This window comes from Abrus precatorius, unplaced genomic scaffold, assembly GCF_003935025.1.
Source record: "Abrus precatorius isolate BTA unplaced genomic scaffold, Abrus_2018 Scaffold9, whole genome shotgun sequence".
Taxonomy (NCBI): Eukaryota; Viridiplantae; Streptophyta; class Magnoliopsida; order Fabales; family Fabaceae; genus Abrus; species Abrus precatorius.
In genome coordinates, this window is record NW_020874439.1 from 29,842,883 (window position 1) to 29,863,315 (window position 20,433).

Sequence of the window (20,433 nt, forward strand, 5' to 3'; positions counted from 1 at the left end):
TATGCATTTGTTTTTATCTATTATCACCTTTTGAAGTTTAATTTAAATTCATTATCTGCCTTATAACCTTTATGTTCAGTCCAAGTCTATGATCTGACTGAGTTCTTTACTTTTCATCAAAATTCAGAAGTTGACTGATGTTTTTATTTTTCTGTCTTACTTTACTGTTAAAGATCAGAGTCTGACTGTCCTTTTGTTTTCTTTTGCAATCAAGAACATGATCAGCCTTTTATTTTTCTGTCTTTCTTTTTACCTTTCTTGTCCAAGTCCCTTTATGTTTTTGTCGAAGCCTAAAACTTGACAACATCTTTCGCATTTTCTCAAAGCCCAGCACCTAACTGGAACATTTTGTTTTCTGTCAAAGCCCAGAATCTAACTGGCACTTTTCCCTTCTCTGTCAAAGTCCAGAACCTGGCTGGCACATTTTATTTTTTTCAGTCAAAGCCCAGCACCAAACTGGCACCTTTCTCTTCTCTGTCAAAGTTCAAAATCGAATTGAACATTTTATTTTTCTGTCAAAGCTTAGAACCTACCTGCCACATTTTACCTTTCTATTAAAGTTCAGAATCGAACTGACATTTTACACCTTTTATCCTGTTGTTTAAGCCCAGTATCTGTCTGGCAACCTTTGTTTTTAGTTAAAAGTCAATGTCATTTCACAATTTTGTTTAATACAAATTTTCATAAATTATGACTTTCTCTAACAGCTGAGTGTTCATTATATTTGTCTTTGTATTCCTTGTACCCTCTTTTTATTTTAGACAAAAAAATTTGATTCACTTCTTTACTCAGTTCTCATCAACTCTAACTTTAAAATATTTCTAATTGATATGAACTGAGTAAAGAGAGGCAACGGTGAATACCATTTTTTTTATTTCCCAGGATTACCTCAAAAAAATTTTTAAAAAAATTTTAAAAATAAAATAAAATTGTTTTACAGAAAAATGGAAATTTTTGGAAAAAAACAAGTTTGGCTCACGGAAACGGAAATCTGCAGTATGCAGGCTCATACCCAGCATCAAAAACTGATTTAAGCATAAAAAAGGAAAAAACTCAAATTTTTGGCATTTTGTAAAAACCCTAAATGAACCAAATATAAAATCTCAAGCAAGAGATGCAGGGAGGGGGATTTTTTTCGGAGGAAGAAAGCAAAAAAATTTTCAGAGAGAGAGAGAGAAAAAAATTTTAAGAGAGGGAACAACAAACTCTTGAAAATAATCCAAGAAGAAGAAAGGGATAAAAGAAGAGACCAACCATTAACCTCATTCTCTTCATTTTGGTTTAGATCGGAAACGTTTGCTAACTATATTTAAGGTATTTTTCTCCTTCATTTCTCCTTTCTTTTTGCTTTGCATACGAAAGTTATCTTGCTCTAGTCGAAACTCTGGTAGACTCTTATAAAAATGAACTTAGGAATAGGAACTAAATGATACAAACATAAAGCTATTCATCCCGAACCGCTTCATAACGTTTCATATCCCATGGTTATCTTTTATATATATTATAATTAAAATAAAGTTGAAAGGACCTCTCGACGCATTGAATGTCGAGAGAAATGAGTGCTTGTACCACTGTACTATTCAAAATTGAATTCCAATGCAATATCCGGCGTTTTTTTTTTTATTCATCATTATATTATGTTAAATATGTTATTGCTTTTTATTTATTTGGGTTTTGGGCTCGATAGCTCACACTTTAAAAAAAAAAAAAACAAATCATTTTAGGCTTTTTTTTTTTAGCTTATTTTTTATATACATATATATATTTTTGTTTTGATTATTATTTTTGTTTTAACTTATTTCAGTAAAATTAGTCTATTATCTTTTTTTTATATATATACCTTTAAATTCAATTTACTTTATTTTACGTTACTTTTATAATATTAGCATTTATTTTAATATTTTATTTGATTTCTATTTCCACTTGTAAAAGGTGTTTCTCTTCATAAAAAAATTAAATAAAAAATAAATACAGCAAATTACTTTTTATAATTCTTGGATTTTTTTAATATCTATTTCATTATTTATTCATTATTATTGTACCATTATTCTTCTTTGTTATTTTGTGTAGATTTAGAATGTAATTTGATATACATGTCTTGTTTCTATTTGTTTTGATGAATAACTTATGTTTCTTATTTTTATCTTTTTGTTGTATAATCAATAATTTAAATAATAATATAATTGCATCAATTTATAATACTAACATATAGCTTCTCTATCGTCATGTATTATAAATTGATAAAGTCTATGTGTGCCTACGTTACCAAGACTTTATGCAATATTAATTTATCATGTATTATCTTAAATTAATTAGTTAACCACTTTAATAATAAATCAAAGTATATTTTCCTTCTAATTACTAACTTACTTACGAATCAATCAACTAATTTAAATCTAAATTGTTTTATTAATAAAATAATTTATAATGCTAATGTGTAGCGACTCTACCTTCATGCACCGTAAATTGTTAGAACCTACGTGTACCAACGTTACCTTAGATTTTATATAACATAAATTTATCAAACAAAGTTTTAATTTTTATTATTATTATTAAATATTTTTTTAATCAATTGAAATTTATTTATTCATTTCATTAAATGAAATTAATTTCATATTTTAAAATTCCTTGAATCATATTTCTAATTTTAACAAATTAAATAATAAATCATTTCCCCATTTTTATTATATGATATAATCTTTTATAACATCGATGTGTGATTTACATTACTTTCAATTATCCAAAAATTATAAGAGATTAATGTATAGCTTACGCTATCTTTAATTCTCTTTCAGCATTGATCATAATCAAAATTCAAATTCAAATACTTAATTTACGAATATAGATATTTTAACGATTTGCAATATAGTTGTGTGATCTTCCTTCACTTTCTGTATTGTTTTCTCGTAGGGTACATGTATAACTGCATTATCTTGTATCCTAAACATTATAAATTTACGAAAATGATTTTAATTTTAAAATAAATTTTTCTTTTAATAAACTTAATTATAATCAACTAATTTCATAATTTTTAGATAGAACTACGTGACTTTGAGTTCCCCATTGCACCTGGGGATACGTAGGAGCGAGAACCGAATCCGTCAAGTCAAAATAATTTTTAAAATAACCCAAATAATATTTCAATAAATAATATTTCTTCTTCTAAAATAAAATAATTAATGTTTAGGGGTTAAATAAATATTTTTCAAAATTAGAATGAATTTGCACAATTAATTTTAGGTAACCGTTTTTAAACGGACGTTGTAGGGTGCTAATACCTTCCCTACACGTAAATGACTCCCGAACTCATTCTTGGTTTCAAAGATCATATTATATTTAAGTTTTTCTAAGGTTTTTCTTAAAATAAACTTTGGTGGCGACTCCTCTGATACGTTTTTTAAAAAAAACGTTTTTTGCCGTACCGTTGCGACCGCCCGGTTGCGACATCTTTTCTTACATCGATATCTTAATCATCTTAATTACATGGACGTTGCTACTGTTCGATGAACTACATGAACACAAGGCCCCTTCATTTTTGCTATTACTGTTGAATCATTCTTTTTCAAAGTATAATTTTGAAATGCGTATTTATTGAAAAGATTAAAAAAATTTAATATACAATACTATATTTAAGAGAAGAGATTCACTTACTCAACAAGTCTCTTAGTTAAATTATTCTAATTAATAAATTTATTTTGACGTGTAATATATTTTTTTAAAAAATAAGTAAATATTAGGTATATTATTACATCTTTATTAATATTTAATCTGTCCAAATTTTGATGTGTATGATAAAAAATAATATTAGGCACAAATTACTAGAACTTTACGAGAAAGAAATTTGATATAATCTTTTGAAGCAAACAAATGGAATTAATACTGCACTGGGCATGGGCCATTCACGAACATGATTCGGTCTAGGGATTGACAGAAGTTTATTCTTTCATGATAAATCTTCGTTGTATTTTATATGAACTAAAAAAGTAGTTCTTTCATGTTTATTTTTAAATGTTTGTTCTAATTAATTGTAAATTTTATAAAAATAGACTATAATGTAATGCTTTTTAGCTATTAATTAACTATATAATACATATTTAGATTGACACTATTCTCCTCTAAACAGCCATAAAAATGAATTCAACAAAAGGAAATTTCTGAGATGTGAACATGAGTATGCAATCAGACACAGCAAATCCAAACATTCGCATAATTGAGTTGGACAAGTATAATACAGCTGTAATGAATGATGTTTACATAAGTATTAAAAAAGTTATTAAAATAAATATAAGAAGTTTATAAAAGTCATAAGTTAATTTTATAAACTTGATACAAACTCCTAGAAATACAGATTGTATATATGGCAAGAGGTTTCATCCAAGTTCTCATTGAACAATACTCAAATATGTTTAAAAAAAATCATCCAACTTAGCTAGAGAGTTATCAATTCATGAGAGGTTTAACCCTAACTTTCACATGACAATCAAATATGTAAAACCCCAAACAAAGAAAGCCATCCCATTAAGTTCTAAGTTAATTAATATACAAAGTGGAAGCAAGTTAGCTAGGGTGGTGCATGAAACTCGCAATGGTTGAACACAGAAGCATTACCATTACCTTGAATCCGTGCACCTATATTGTTGATGAGTCCCTTTGCTATTACATGAGAATTGGTGGCACTATTCTCTTTGGGTCCTTCGAAAAGGGTATACTCTTTTCCTATAAACTCACTCTCAGCCTCTTCAATATAGCTACTTGGTGGCTCACCCTTTACCTCAGCATCAATCTCAAAACCTGAAATCATAACATCTTCGTTGTCGCATTTCTTAGGGCCATTAAATTCCACGACAAGTCCTATCTCTTTATCACACCGAATGCTAACAGAAGATTTAAGATCAGTTGCCGCATCAACGCATAAGAATTGATCAACCTCCCAAATCCTCTCATTCAAATTTCCACGAGCACCGCATAGATCTCTCTCTGTCACAATAAAAGTAAAAGGTGCACCCAAAAAATGATATTGCTTGTTCTCTTCCATTGTTCCTTCACGATCCATGTTAGCTATAGCCACTTCCACTTTCCCAAAAGTGTATTCTTCATTGCACCCTCTTTCAGCAGTGACCTCCATATGGAACCGTTTTGTTTCCTTTGTAGGAACTATGTATTGGTTACATACATGTCTACATAGCACCTTGTTTGGACTCACGCTCACCCGAAAAATGCTTGCATGAGATTTATACTCAAGTCGTGAAGTGTATATGACAACGTACTCTTGTGGAAATTCTACACTCGACCATTTGTAAACCTTTACCTTGAGCTTTGTGTTGAGTAGACCGCACATTATTAAGATATATTTTGTATTTGCATGGTAATGAGAGGGCAATTGGAGCTTAATATAGCCAACTTGTTAATTGCTTATAAGACAATGCTCTTGGCATCGAACAATAATTATTCTGAAGTAAAATAGGTGGTAAGCGTGGCTCAACGTGTCTATGTCTAGAGAGAGAAAGAAATATGATTGATGATATGATAAATGTGATACATGATGTGTTATTAATAAGGAAAAATAAATAAAGTAATTAGATATATTAAATATATACTAGGATTTTTTAGATGTTTAAAAAATAAATTAAACGTTATATTCCAAAAGCTTTTTGTTCTTTGGAATTCTCTCTTTGTTGACCCTATATTATTATTCAATCTTTTTTAATTTATATAAAAATATAATACCGTGGATCCTTTTTATATTATTATACAATCCTTTTTATATAAAAATATCATCGTAATTAATAATTTTAAATTTAAATTACAAATATACATTAATAAAAATTTGTAAATTACTAACAGCTATTGTCGATGGGTGTTCTGTTAGTAATTACCGATGAATTATGTCTTATTTTATTTTTTAACTTGTAATAATTATATTTTGATAGTTATATTAGTTTTAAGAAAAAATTATTGTGGGGTGCTAATAACATATTATTTAACACTTTCTCTAACATACTCTTTTATTATTGGTTAAAATTTATAAAAATTATGTATATGCTTTACTCTCTTTTACTTTTATATTAATATTTTTTTCTTAAATTTTTATAATTTTTAATAAATTTTAATTAAAAATTAAAAATGTTTTTTAAAAAATATTAAATAATATGTTACTAGCATTTTTCAAAATTATATACATGAAAGATACGTGTATGCAGTTACTAAAAACCATCTTTAGTATGATTTGTCTATAATTAAAATCTATTACATGATGTATAATGATTTTTTTCACTTTTTAAAAAGAACATATATTTAAAACTTTGTTTAAAAATTTAAATAAAAAGGAAGAGAGAAAAAGAAGAAAAAAATGAGGATTAATAAAAATATTTTAACTTAAGAGAACTTAAAGATAAAAACTTGAGAGTTTATAAAATTTACACTCCTCGTCTAAAATAAAAATGAAAATTATAGTCATATTTTAAAAATAATTTAAAAAAATAAAATATAATATAAAAACAGAATTCAAACATGTTTTGAGTAACTATTTTTTAAAATTAACTTTAAACAAATTTTAAGTGTTTTCTTATGTATTGAGTTCCATTTTGTGATATATAAGTTTAAAAAAAGAAGAAAAATAATCGTATACTTCATCAATCTCTTTCCTTACATCGATATCTTAATTACTACATGAACACAAGCCCCTTCTTTTTATTGAGTTCTGTAACAGTTACACCATAGATTAGATATTCACATTTACAGATTCATGAGTACTTCAGCCTACGAAATTATGAGTGAGGCAGAAAAAAAGAACATTTGTAAAAGAAAAGTCATAAATACAGTCCGCAATACTTTCTTTATCCTTATAATAAATTTTCAAAATGTTAACGTTTGAATAAATCATACAAGAGTTATCTTCTCATCTCTACTTATATAAACAATATTGAATTTATATCTTGAATCTTATAAGGTGTTTTTTAATTGATCAATATTATATCTTCGAATACTAAGTGGATCAAAGCTAATTATAAGGGGTGCACGTTCTCTTATATTGATTGGGATTTCTACATCTGGTTATCTCTTATATTATTTTAAATTGTATTTTTTTATTGATACTTTAAAAAAATCACAGCTCCACATTACTTTTTTTTTTCTATTTATTCAATTAAAAGTTAAAACTTTAGTAGAAAAAAAATATTTTTTTAAATGATGCATATGTTATTAATTTATTTTTTCAAATCAGATAAGCATGTATAAAAGGCAGATATCTGATTCCATTATATTTTGCTTTTCTAACCATTATCATTGAATCTTTACAACTTGCCTAACGTTATTGTTGAAGTGAAATATTACACTTAAAAGAGTGTGTGAACAGAATAATGTCATTATAAAATGACTAATGCTAAATGAAAAAAAAAAAACTTCTAATCCATCAATTTTTGTTTTACTGTTGAATCATTCTTTTTAAAAGTACGTATAATTTTGATGAGTATTTATTGAAAAGATTAAAAGATTAAAAAATTAATATTCAGTAATAAATTTAAGGGGAGAGATTTTCTTATTCTACATAAGTCTTAGTTAAATCATTTTACTTAATAAATTTATTTTAACATGTAATATACTTTTTAAAAAATAAGTAAATATTAAATATATAAAATTATATCTTTGTTAGTGTTTGTCCAAAATTTGATATGTATGATAAAATATAATATTCGTTATAAATTACTAGTTGTGGTTGTTGTTGATAGAATACATGATTATGAACTATAAATATGTTTTGGGGGTTAAGTGTTTAACTAAAACTTTATGAGGAAGAAATTCGATTCAATCTTTTGAAGCAAAGAAATGGATTTAATACTGCACTAGGCATGGGCCATTCACGAACATGATTCGGTATAGGGGTTAGTGATCGATGAGAAAAGTTATTCTTTTATAATCAATCTCCGTTTAGTTCGTTATATTTTATATCAATTAAAAGTGTATTTTTTCATACAATGTTTTTAGCTTTATCACCATGTTTAATTTATTGTTGAAATGTTGATTCTAATCAATTGTAAATTACCAATAAGTTATAAAAATATCATGTGTATGGAGATAAAAATAGGTTAAGCTAAAATTAGACTTTGCATAAATAAGCCTATTCTATCTAATAATTTTGAAACTGAAATTTATCTTACTGTGTATTATAAACTTTTTATTAAATTTAATCTAACATTTTTAAAAATCTATTTTAATTTATTAGTCTTTTTAATGACTTTACTTTTTAGTAAAAAAAAGTTATATATAATATAATATAAACAAGTGTATAAAAAAAAGATAAATTAGCGATAGACATAATTAGAGACAACACAAATATTAATTAATGTTATGCGTATAAAAAATATATATAAAAGATTCTAATAAGTAAGGCTATTTCGTAGAGAGTATACAATATAAACACTCTTTAATTCTTATAAAAAGGATTAGAATTTTTAATTTAAAATTTTATTTATTTTAAAATTTAATTTATTTAATATATTACTATATTATAATTTTTATAAAAAATTATTTAATATAATATTATAATATTATAAGTTTAAAATAGATAATTCTAATAGACATAATAATTTTTTGTTTAAATTTAAACTTGACTTATTTCTATCTTTACCTATAAAAGACATTTAAATAATAGTTGAGTTAGAAAAATATAATAAAGTTGTAATGACTGACGTTTATGTAACTATAAAAAAGTTATTAATTAAAATAAAAAAATTATTAAATCATAAGTTAATTTTATAAACTAAAATAAACTTGATATAAACTCCTACAGAAATATTCAATTAACCTAAAATACAGATTGTATATATAGGAAGATGTTTCATCCTTGTTCTCATTGAACAATAATCATATCTACACCACAATGAAAGTTGCTAACATGTCACACATCATTTATGAATACAATTAGAATATTTCTTATAAAACTTAAACAGTCATTTTCTGATGCAGTAGTTTTTACAAATGAGTTAGACCTACTTTTCTAGTACTAATTAGGATGATACATAAAATGGCATTGATTGTAAACAGAAGCATTACCATGACCTTGAATCTCTGTGCCAATATTATTAACAAGTCCCTTAGCTGATAACACAGAAGTTTGGCTCTTGTTGTTGTGTTTGGTTCGTTCAAAGATAGTATACTCTTTTCCTTTAAACTCATTCTCAACCTCTTCAATATAACCTCTTTCTGGCTCACCCTTTATCACACGGTCAACTTGCAAACCAATGAATTTTTCTAGTTGGAAATTTAGATGCTTTGATTTAAAAGGTCCCCAAAACTCCACGACAAGTCCTGTTACTTTATCACACTCAATAATCACCCGAAAATCGAATTCAGTTTTTCTACCAAAAAGATAGTTGTGCCAAACCTCATAAACCCTTTTATTCAGATTTCCACGTGCAACACTGTCATCTCTATGAATCACCCTACAATAACATTCAATGGCATCACAAGAAAATGGGAAATATAACCAACCCATATCTTCATGTATTTTGTTTTCATCAGTCTCAGCTGAAGCCACTTTCACTTCCTTGAAATCGTAATCTCCTTTGTTGTTTCTTTCAGCAGTGACCTCCATGTGAAATCGTAATGGAGAGTGAGCACTTCTACACATGTAATCTGCAAGTCTGCATAGCACCTTGTTTGGACTCACACTCACCCAAAAAATGCTTGTTCTAGAGTAATCCTCAAGTACAGTGTATATGAAAGCGCACTCTTCTGGAAACTCTGTACTTGACCATTCATATCGCTCAATCTTGAGGTGTACGCTCGATGTGATTCCCATATGTTTGTAGTCACTGCTATACAATATTGGATGCATATGAATCATGATCATACATATATATATATATATGATGAAGGGAAGAGGGGAAGGAGTTTAATATAGCTGCCCTGATAGTGCATGGTTATTATATAAAGCTTAAGTTTTAAGCAAATGTACACATTAATATTCGATATTATAATATTACCATGTATTTCCCGTTGTGCAACACTTCTTTTACTTTAAATGCAGTGTTAAGAATTAAATTTTAGACCACTTGATCATGAAGGTTTAACATTATCTTATTAATTAATTATCTTGAAAAGTTTAAGTTATTTGGTAAATATTAGAGTTGTCAAATTGTGTTTGGCCAGTTGAGTTATCAAAAATTAAATTCACAAGTACTGTGGGTCAGTTACCATGATTTCAACTCCGCAAGTTATACTGAATTAATCTGTAATTAGTCGGCTGATTTATTTTTTAAAAAAAAAAATTTATATTATTATTTGTTTTGTCTACTATTGTGCCACTTATTATCATTTGATAAATATCGTAGATGAAATTGACAGGAGTGCGCTATGTATCTTAACTATTTAATTAACTTTCAAAATTTAATTGAAAAAAAGAATGAATATATTTGAAAAATTAATAATTGTTTCTACATTTAATATTATTAAAGTATTTTATTTGTTAAAAATAATATTTTAGATATATTTATTCTGCTTTGTTCATCGTATTTTTAAATTTTAAGAGTCAAAAACTAAATCCAATCATAAAGCACATTTAATTAATCTTTTTATAAGAAATTTATAAATGATAATTTTCTTTAATACTTGTCTTGAGCTTGTTGTTTAATATACAACTCTTTTTTCTTTTTTAATAAATATTTTAAATAAAAAATAGAATTAAAAAAGTATGATTTTACACTCACAAAATTATTGATTAAAGGGACTTAATATAACGTCAATGATTAATTTTTTGTTAGTTTCTCATCTTTTTGAACTGCAAAATTATTTATCAAAATTTTCTGATTAAGTAATTATAATATTTGTAATAATGTTGATCTAAGATAAAATTCAAGTAATTAGTTTTTTAAAAAACTTCTTTAAACAACAGCAACTCTCATAAGATTTGTCAACAATAATATAATCTTTTGACATAGATTAATAATTTTACTAGAGTATTATTTTTTTCTGTTAGCTTTTCTCAGAATGTCTTGAATAAATCTGATAATAAATCAAGCATTAATATCAAAATGTATAATAAAAATTATTTTCAAAATTAATATAATAGTTTTGCAATTCACTGTTATCAAAAGTTTTAAATTTTGGATTCAAATAAAACTTAAAAACCGTTCTGCATTGTTAAATTTGTCAATATGAAAATGAACTATCACAGAAGACGTAAATTATCTGATAAAAAATTATTATAATTTAACGTATGATCCCAAACTTGAAATAAAATATAACTGTATTAAATATTTAAAAGTAAACATTTGCTACAATCTACTGTGATCATAGTTACAAATATAAATTTGTATATTTGACATTTATTTTAGAAATAAGTTGTTCATGTTAATTTTTAAAAAAATTATATTTTTAAAGTAATGTATTATTATAACTATAAATTTTAACAAAAAATAATACAAATTATTCTAATAAAATGAAATAAATATTTATATACATAAATTATTCAATAGAATAAATCACATAGCATTTGAATTTTAAAATTTTATTTTTAATAATGTTAAATTTGAGATAAAATATATGTTATTTAACTTAAATAGTTTAATAAATTAAAATTAAGAAAAATTATATTCTTACAATTCTTTTAACAAAATAAAGATATTTAATCGTAATTTCTACTCACTATTTAGTCATTTGATTTTAAAAAATTATTGGTGATAATTTTCTATTCATTTTATTTTGGTATTAGTAATATCAATATTTTTCATTAATATTAATAAAAATTAATATCTAATTTATCATTTATGTACAATACAAATAATGGAATAAATATATAGTTAATTACTTTCTTATAACTCTTAATAATTATTTATCAAGATCTTTTAAAATTTTAAAAGTAACAAGTCTATTTTATTGTCATTGATATTACAATTATCGTAATCATTAGTAGGATACAATTTGACAGGCAAAGAAGCAAATAATATTTAGAATGTTGTATCTCTTTCCACAAATAAACACAACATAGGATAAATAGGTGGATAGAATAAGTATAAATTTGATAATACTTTTGACAAATACAAAGCTCATTTCGTGGCTAAAGGCTTCACCTGAGACAAGCCCCTCAATTATATGAAGAGAGGTTTCACCCTAACTTTAACTTGACAATCAAATGTGTAAAACCCCAAACAAATAAAGGTAAGTTAATGTACAAAGTGGAAGCAATCTATCTAGGGTGTTGCATGAAACTTGCATTGGTTGAATACAGAAGCATTACCATTACCTTGAATCCGTGCACCTATATTGTTAATGAGTCCCCGTGCTAACGATGCATAAGATTTGGTGCCACTATTCTCTTTGGGTCCTTTGAAAAGGGTATATTCTTTTCCCATAAACTCTTCCTCAACCTCTTCAATATAACCACTTGGTGGCTCACCCTTTACCTCACCATCAATCTCAAAGTCTGAAATCACAATATTTTTGCTGTATTTCATAGGGCCATTAAATTCAACGCGAAGTCCTATCTCTTTATCACAACGAATGCTAACATGACATTTAATTTCAGTTCTCCAAGTAATGTAAAGGAAATGATTAACCTCCCAAATCCTCTTATTCAAATTTCCACGAGCAATGCTTAGATCTCTGTGTCACAATACAACTACAAGGTACACCCCAAAAATGATATTGCTTTTTCTCTTCCATTGTTCTTTCACGATCCATGTTAGCTACAGCAACTTCCACTTTCCCAAAAGTGTATTCTCCATTGCACCCTCTTTCAGCAGTGACCTCCGTATGGAACCTTTCTCTTTCTTTTCTGCTGGAAAGCGTGTATGGGATACATGCATGTCTACATAGCACCTTGTTTGGACTCACGCTCACCCGAAAAATGCTTGCTTGAGAGTCATACTCAAGTCGTGAAGTGTATATGACAACGTACTCTTGTGAAAATTCTACACTTGACCATTTGTAAACCTCTACCTTGAGCTTTGTGTTGAGTAGACCGCACATTATTAAGATATCTCTTGTATTTGCATGCTAACGAGAGGGCAATTGGAGCTTAATATAGCCAACTTGTTAATTGCTTGTAAGACAATGCTCTTGGCATCGAACAATGATTATTCTAAAGTAAAATAGGTGGTAAGCATGACTCAGCTTGTCTACGTCTAGATAGAGAAAGAAATATGATCGATGATATGATAAATGTGATACATGATGTATTATAATAAGGAAAAAGAAATAAAGTAATTAGAGATATTAAATATATGCTAGGATTGTTTAGATGCTTACAAAATAAATTAAACGTTATATTCCAAAAGCTTTGTATTGTCTTTGGAATTTTCTCCTTGTTGACTTTATATTATCGTACAATCTTTTTAATTTATATAAAAATATAATACCGTGGATTCTTTTTATATTAGAGTGACGTTTAATTACCATATATTTTTAGGGTCTCAAAAAGAATAGAGATAAAAAACAAATAGTAACTAAATAAACAAATTATTGTATAAATATATAAAGCAATTATTATTTGTATTCATATATACAAACTTCTCTTAATTTACCGTGAACTATTTGAGTTGAAAGGAAGTAAAATAGTATTTAAAATTGAGAACTTAAACATTTTTATTAGAAAAACAGAGTCAACAATGATCAAATTATTATCACTTAGCTTTAAAGACTATGATATCATATTATAAATTATTAAGCAAAATTATATAAATAATTTTATATCATTTTACAAATCTAACTATTTTAAAACCTTAAATCATTTTAAAAAAGACACATGATAAACTTATTTTATATTTTTAATTATTAGATCGTTTGAGATTGATATTCCGTAAGGGAAATGCTTGTTGCTTAATATATATCGATACACATTTGTTTCTAATAGCAGAATTATATATACACGTGTATATGTGATAAAAGATGGATTAATTAGAATGAAATTGTGTGTGATAGGAATTGATTTGTGACATCATTTTGTTCACATATCTTTTTAAGAGTGATGTTTCACTTCAAGAATAACTTTAGGCAATATGTCACGATAATGGAAAGAAAAGTTGTAGATGAGGAATCAAACAGTGTGTTTAACTAAAAGAATAATATTTTTGTAAAAGTAAATTAAAGAATAAGAGTGAATGTATGTGTTGTTAGAGGTAAAAATAAGTCAAGTTAGATTTTATAAAACTTAAACTTGACTTAGACTGTTGACTTTAAGGCTAAGCTTAAACTATTTATTTGATATAGGTAATTTTTACATAATAAATTTATAATATTTATTAATAAAATGATGTCATAATATTAAAAGAAAAACTAAAGCACCACTGCACTCCTCTGTTTCATAGCATCACCTTTTTAAATTTGTAATTTAAATTATATGTAAATGAACTCGTAAGTTTGGGAATCCAATAGTTATTGTTCACGCCATTTCATTTTCCATGTAGATCCAATACCTATACAAGAAATTAAGTAGTATAATAAAGATGCAAACATAATTGCTAGTTACAAAGTTAAATTAGCACCCAAAAACCATGCACATATATCATCACATATAGTTGTTTCTGAAGTATGTGCATTTAAAAGTCAGCTAAAATAACAAAACACCCCATCGATTAGCACATAAAAAATAATAAAAGAAATGAAATTTAAAACATTAATTTTCATTTCAAATATCCTTATCTTACTCACATACCTAAGCTAAGCTACATAACAGATTTAGTATGTGGATAAAATTTTCAGCACTTGTGGTGACTTATTGACAAATAATAAACAACAATAAAGTAAGTCAATTACATGAAATTATTAGCTCCAAATCCAAATTTAAATTTTCAGAAATATTATCATGAGATGTCTTTTAATGATGTTCTGACAAATGGTAAACAAAGAAACTAAAAGCATTAAGAGCAAACATTTTTATTAACTAAAGGCAGTAAAGAGAACACATGCACTTAGAGCCCATGTTGTTGATGTAACTGCAACAGACCATGGCAATCTTCCCTTATCTTTCCTTAGGAAAAGGCCTTGGTACACAGGTATATTGAGGAGAACCAAAACCCCACTTAGTAAAACTTGCATTGCCATTGTCTCAAAAATTCTAAGACCCCCTATGAGTACTTGCTTTAGTAACACACCAAGAAGACAAAACAAGTTTAGCAATGCAAGTGTTGCAAGTAAAGTGAGCATTGGGGAGGAGTTTCCAAACTCCATAATTTCTTTTTCATATCGTTGGGAAACGTTTTCTTCAGCTACTTTGGCAGATATTGCAAAGGCTGAATTTGAGAACCCAAAAGACTTGATGATGGTGTCAACAAAAGCAAAGAGGTAAGAGCTTGTTCTCTTATAAAGCCATATTCTCAACTCATTCCACCAACCCAGAATTGTGCCTCCTGACCACAAAAACTCTAACAAGCAGTAAAAAGAGTCACCAAGCATGACATATGCAAAGGGTATGAACCATGGACTTGACATCTGATCAATCCATGAAAACAAAAAATTAGAAATGCAGAGGTGAATACTATAAAAGAAATTGAAATCAAATCTCATGCGTCCATTCAAGGTAACTGTAATGCAAGTTCTTTATATGTTTCTTACCTCAATTTTCTAAAAAACAATCAACCATGCTTAATTTATAAACTGAGCCCTTTATTATTATTTTTACCTATTGATGCAGTGAGAGAATAATAACTGTGGTCCACAAATAAATGTTCTTATTATCTCTTTTTCTGTATCCTTAATTAAAAAATGATAACATAGCAAGAAAACCTGATAACTAGGAGAAGAGTCTAATTTTTTTGGTCATGTGTCAATTTTTAATTTTATAAGAAACATAAATGGGTAATTTCAATCCAAACTTGCCCCCAGGTGGTATAAATCAAACTGGTAGCAATATGTTTATCTATTTGGAAAAAGGAGGTGCTTCCTTTAATTAACCTTGGTGTTGAGGCAGTGGTGTTGCCATTTCCAAGGGTAAAAAATTTCAAATCATTAGGTGGTAACATGGGAATGGTTTTATGTTTCTAATATGTCCCTTGTATAAAATTCTTTGGGCTTTGAAGCATAAGTATTAGCCCACTTAAACTTGTAGTGAAATTTAACTTAATTGTAAATAATGACATGAAAGATCAAAGAATGGAATGAAAGATCATAGAAGCTTTGAATAATTGGGTCCTTGACAAGTACACTTAAGCTGCTAAGAGGATCTCACATTCATACCTGTGGAAACAAGGGAATGCCTTTGAGGAGATAGAGAGATGGGATGATGCAGTAATATAGAGTTGGCCAAGAATTAAACACCCATAGATTATAGTAACAATACATCATTTGGAGGCCTGGACTGATCAATCCACGAGCATACCATGCAGGACTATACTTAGAAAGCAAAATATGAAAGCCTCCTTCAGACCATCTCTTATGTTGAATTAGTGTTTCTGGCAAGGTGGTTGGAGCTACACCTAAGAAAGCTCTCCTTTGAGGATTATAGAACACTGATTTCCATCCTTTGCATTGAATAGACAATCCTGTTATCACATCCTCTACTGAGCAACCATATAGTAGTCCCATCTACAATCAAAGATTGATATATATATAGATGCAATTGATTAGTCATTACATTTTTCAATAATATATATATTTTTAAAATTTTTAATTTGTATATAGTAAATTCTTATTAAAAAATTACAAAATTTAATACGATTTAATGGATTAATGTATTAAATACTATAAATTATTATAAGCGTAATATTACACAAGTTAAAAAAATCGTTTTTTTTAACAACTATAGAGGGTTATGAAAAAGAGTGTCACCTCTTTCCCCCATAATGTGTTTTCCTCATAGGTACAGCTTGCAAGAGCCTTTGATTTTTCTTCCAGTTCATGCAAGCTTGCTTCTTTGATATGATCAATATTCTTATTTCCACTCTCCCAATCATTCTTGAATTGATTATCGAACTTTCTTCCACAAAGTGTCTCTCTTCTATGAAAGCAGCCAGTTCCAATATACATAGGCCCACCAAGTCCATCCAAGCCAGGGAATTCCAACTTCATATGTTCCAAATTCATCACAAACTTTAAGGTAATTTATAGCGAAGTGCCATTTGTGAAAGTAAATAAACATTGCAACTTGTACAACTTTTGGTTTATATGCTTAAAGCATTAACTAATTTACCTCATAACAAACTCGTAGAGAACCACCATATAGATCATTCTTGGTGATGTTCGCAAAGCACTGAGGAGTTTGCACAAAAGCGATTTCATGGCCTTGAACTTCATCCATGAAGAAGCAGAGTGCATCCCTTAGAGATTGGGAATTGTTTGAGTACATGTCACAATCAACATTAAGAATGATTTCTCCATTGCTAATCATTGATGACACCCTTATCTGTGTCAAAAATACATTATTCACCCAATAAAATAATTTCACAAGAACATGCACAAACCTTATCATAAGTAATTAACATTAATGTTGCCTTAATATACACTACCAGCGAATTCATGGCTCCAGCTTTGAAGTTATGAGCAAATTGAGGTCTCTTCTCACGAGCCAAATATACCAATGCGGGCATAACATGTCCATCTACATCTATGCCACTCATTTCCTTTCCATGAAGTAATATCTACAAAGAAAATAAGTAAGATAACAATTGCAATGCTAAAATCCTTGATTGACAGAAAAAGATGATTGAATGAATAAAAAGAAGTGGAGAAAAGGGTAACATACTTGAAGAATGGTTTCATGGTCACGTCGAGAAGAGTACGAATCCCACTGAAGAAATCCTTTATGCTTTGAGCGTACTTCTTCTGAGACTTTACCCACCTTTGCTACATTTTCTATCCGATTTTCCATATCTTGGTATAATTTCTGCAACACGGAATAAATACAAATTTTCTAAATTATAAGGATTTTTATAGTCTAAAAAGTTTGCACTGTTTATATATATATATAAGTTTAATTACACTTTCTTTTCTTTATAAGTTAACGTTTGTGTAATTTTGCTTTTAGTTTTTTTGAATATTTAAATATTTTATACATTATTTATTTATTTATTTATTTATTTATTTATATAAATAAGAAAATCATATTTCCGTTATATTTTTATTAATTTTTAGATAAAATGTTAATATACAAAAATTAATTTGAATATTTAAAAAATTAAATAGACCAAATATGAGTAAAAGAACCAAAATCACACGTACTTAAAATATAAAAACAAAAATGAAATCAAACTTTTTTATAAAAAAAAATTATAATACTTTCGAACAGAGGTATATACTATATATGAGTCAGTTTGCTTTAATTTTAAAATAAAAAAATAAACTAGCAAAAAAAATCAATTAACTTAGTGGTTTAATTTTTTGGAAAAAAATTAAAAAATTTAAACAAACTCAACTCAATTAAAATGAGTTCGTTCCTTTTGGATCATCGAATTAATAATAAAAAATTATTAAAAAATATCATAAATTTGTCATAAAAAATACATAAATATATTATATAAAAAGTAACAATAACCTATGGATTTAGAATATCAATTAAAATATTTTGAAAAAACAGGGTGCCATTTTTAAAATATTTTCCCTGTTATTTTGGTCTATTAGTTTGACTACCCTAGTCAGGACTCAGTCACAATTTAGCAGGCGTCTATCTTTTTGGTGTAGACTTTGTATTTGGGTTTGACTATCCCTTTAATTAACATTATTATTTTGCCCATTTCAAAAAATTTTGTTGTTATTCTCATACATTATTTGTCAATATATGTGGATGTAAAGAAAACCTAAGAGAAACAAATTATTGCCTTCATTAGAAATTGGTACTTACTTAAAGTCATCAAAATCTAATTTTTTTGAGTCTGAAACAATTTCCTATATTAAGTTTTTTTCTGATTTATTGTAAAAAATATTCAATCAATTACATAAAACTTTTATTTTAATTTTTTTTCTAAATCATAAGTATTTTACTAAATTCTAAACTCAATCTCGAGACTACAAATTAAATTAAAACAATTCTTACTCATTGATTTATATATTTATTATATTTTATTTTACTTTATGTAACCTAATATTATATATTTAAAGGTAACTTTTATGCCTTGCTCTTGCCTTTAGTTAAAATATATGTTTATCTCAGTTTAATTTTTTTTTAAAATAATATTTTTTTCAAAAAAAAAATTTCTTAAAATAAACAAAAGAAAACATGTACTAGTGAACAACGTTACCTGGATGGCGACCAATTCCTTGGAATTATGAGGGGATGTGGAAGAGGTAACCTTTTTGAAATAAGCAGCTGGTGAAGTGGGTTCCACCTTCAATCTCTTGCAAAATGGAAGCCAATGTTTGGCAAATTTGGATGCCTCTAAGAGAGCATAGAATGTAATATCTGAACCAGCATCATCTGAAAGATACACACTCATCTTCTCTGTTGGATAGTCATAAGCCATAACTGATAGCACTGTGTTTATCACCATCAATGGTGGCTCAATCCCTGGGTCTGCTGTGCAGACAAATATGTCCACTCTTGGCAACTTCTTCTCATATCTATTTCAAATCATTACACTCAATTACCATAATGAATAGGTGGCATATTTATACCCTTGTTATCAACTTTAGAAGATTTTATAAATATATTATGATTCTCAGTATAATTTATCATGATAAACTCTTTTAAAATTCAGCACTTTCTAAAATAAATTGCTCTTTAATTTAGCATGCATACGTTTGAAAGTTTGAATTAGTAAAATGAACTCTATCAGTAGTGAACCAATCAATAATAATCAACAGTGTAATACTATGAGCATACATGAAAAGCATTTGAAAGATTCCTATACTTTTTCTTAACTTTATTCTATTAAATTTGATAATTAAACTTAAGATATAATAATATTTCATATTATTAACAAAAGCATGGTACCTTTGAGAGAGTATGTGAGTGAAAGGTTGCCTGAAGACAGGGTTGCATCTGAAGGGGTGGCGAAGGAGCCAATAAAGACCAAACCAAAGGTCAGCAGAAAGCAAACCAATCCATGCCCATTTCCCATTTTTGGGTAAGTGACTAACTCTATAAACCCATATAAAAAAAATGCACACAAACAAAGAGAGAGAGAATATTATGTAAAGGAACTTTCCTCTCCTTCTTATTGTTTCAAACAATGGAGAATACTCATCCTTCGCCATCTACTCTGTTGTGTTTGTGTGTGGTTCAACTTTGTTTATATAGCACACAACACAAAAGATAATATAATAATTCAATTTGATATTTTTTACAGTAAAGGAGTAATTGTAGATAAATACTCAAGAGTTTCAAGTTTCTACGTTTGTCTCATTAGAACTGTAGTTGACATCAATGACATATAAAATTTAAAATAAAAGGACCCACAAACCAAATAAGTCGTTACAAAATTAAGAAATGTGTCTCCAATAATTAATTTTATATTAAATTTATAAAATCGATAATAAATATTAGTAGTTAATTTTAAAAATATATAA

The 20,433-nt window shown here is 27.4% G+C and overlaps 1 protein-coding gene across 3 annotated transcripts; it reads right to left on the bottom strand.

Annotated features, from left to right (window-relative positions):
- Window positions 1-14,456: 14,456 nt before the first annotated feature.
- LOC113849535 (cellulose synthase-like protein E1) lies at window positions 14,457-20,202 on the bottom strand. 3 transcript variants are annotated; one of them, XM_027479505.1, is made up of 8 exons: window positions 19,859-20,131; window positions 19,167-19,485; window positions 17,675-17,815; window positions 17,439-17,570; window positions 17,123-17,335; window positions 16,762-16,995; window positions 16,163-16,518; window positions 14,457-15,426 (listed from the first exon to the last, which is right to left on the bottom strand). In XM_027479505.1, exons 1-7 carry the CDS (start codon window positions 20,119-20,121, stop codon window positions 16,165-16,167), a joined length of 1,656 nt encoding a protein of 551 aa, XP_027335306.1. In that variant the 5' UTR covers window positions 20,122-20,131; the 3' UTR covers window positions 14,457-15,426; window positions 16,163-16,164. The 3 variants fall into 3 exon arrangements, with proteins under 3 accessions (XP_027335306.1, XP_027335304.1, XP_027335305.1); XM_027479503.1 differs by having other exon boundaries at window positions 14,685-15,426; window positions 16,171-16,518; window positions 19,859-20,202; XM_027479504.1 differs by having other exon boundaries at window positions 14,765-15,359; window positions 16,171-16,518.
- Window positions 20,203-20,433: the final 231 nt, after the last annotated feature.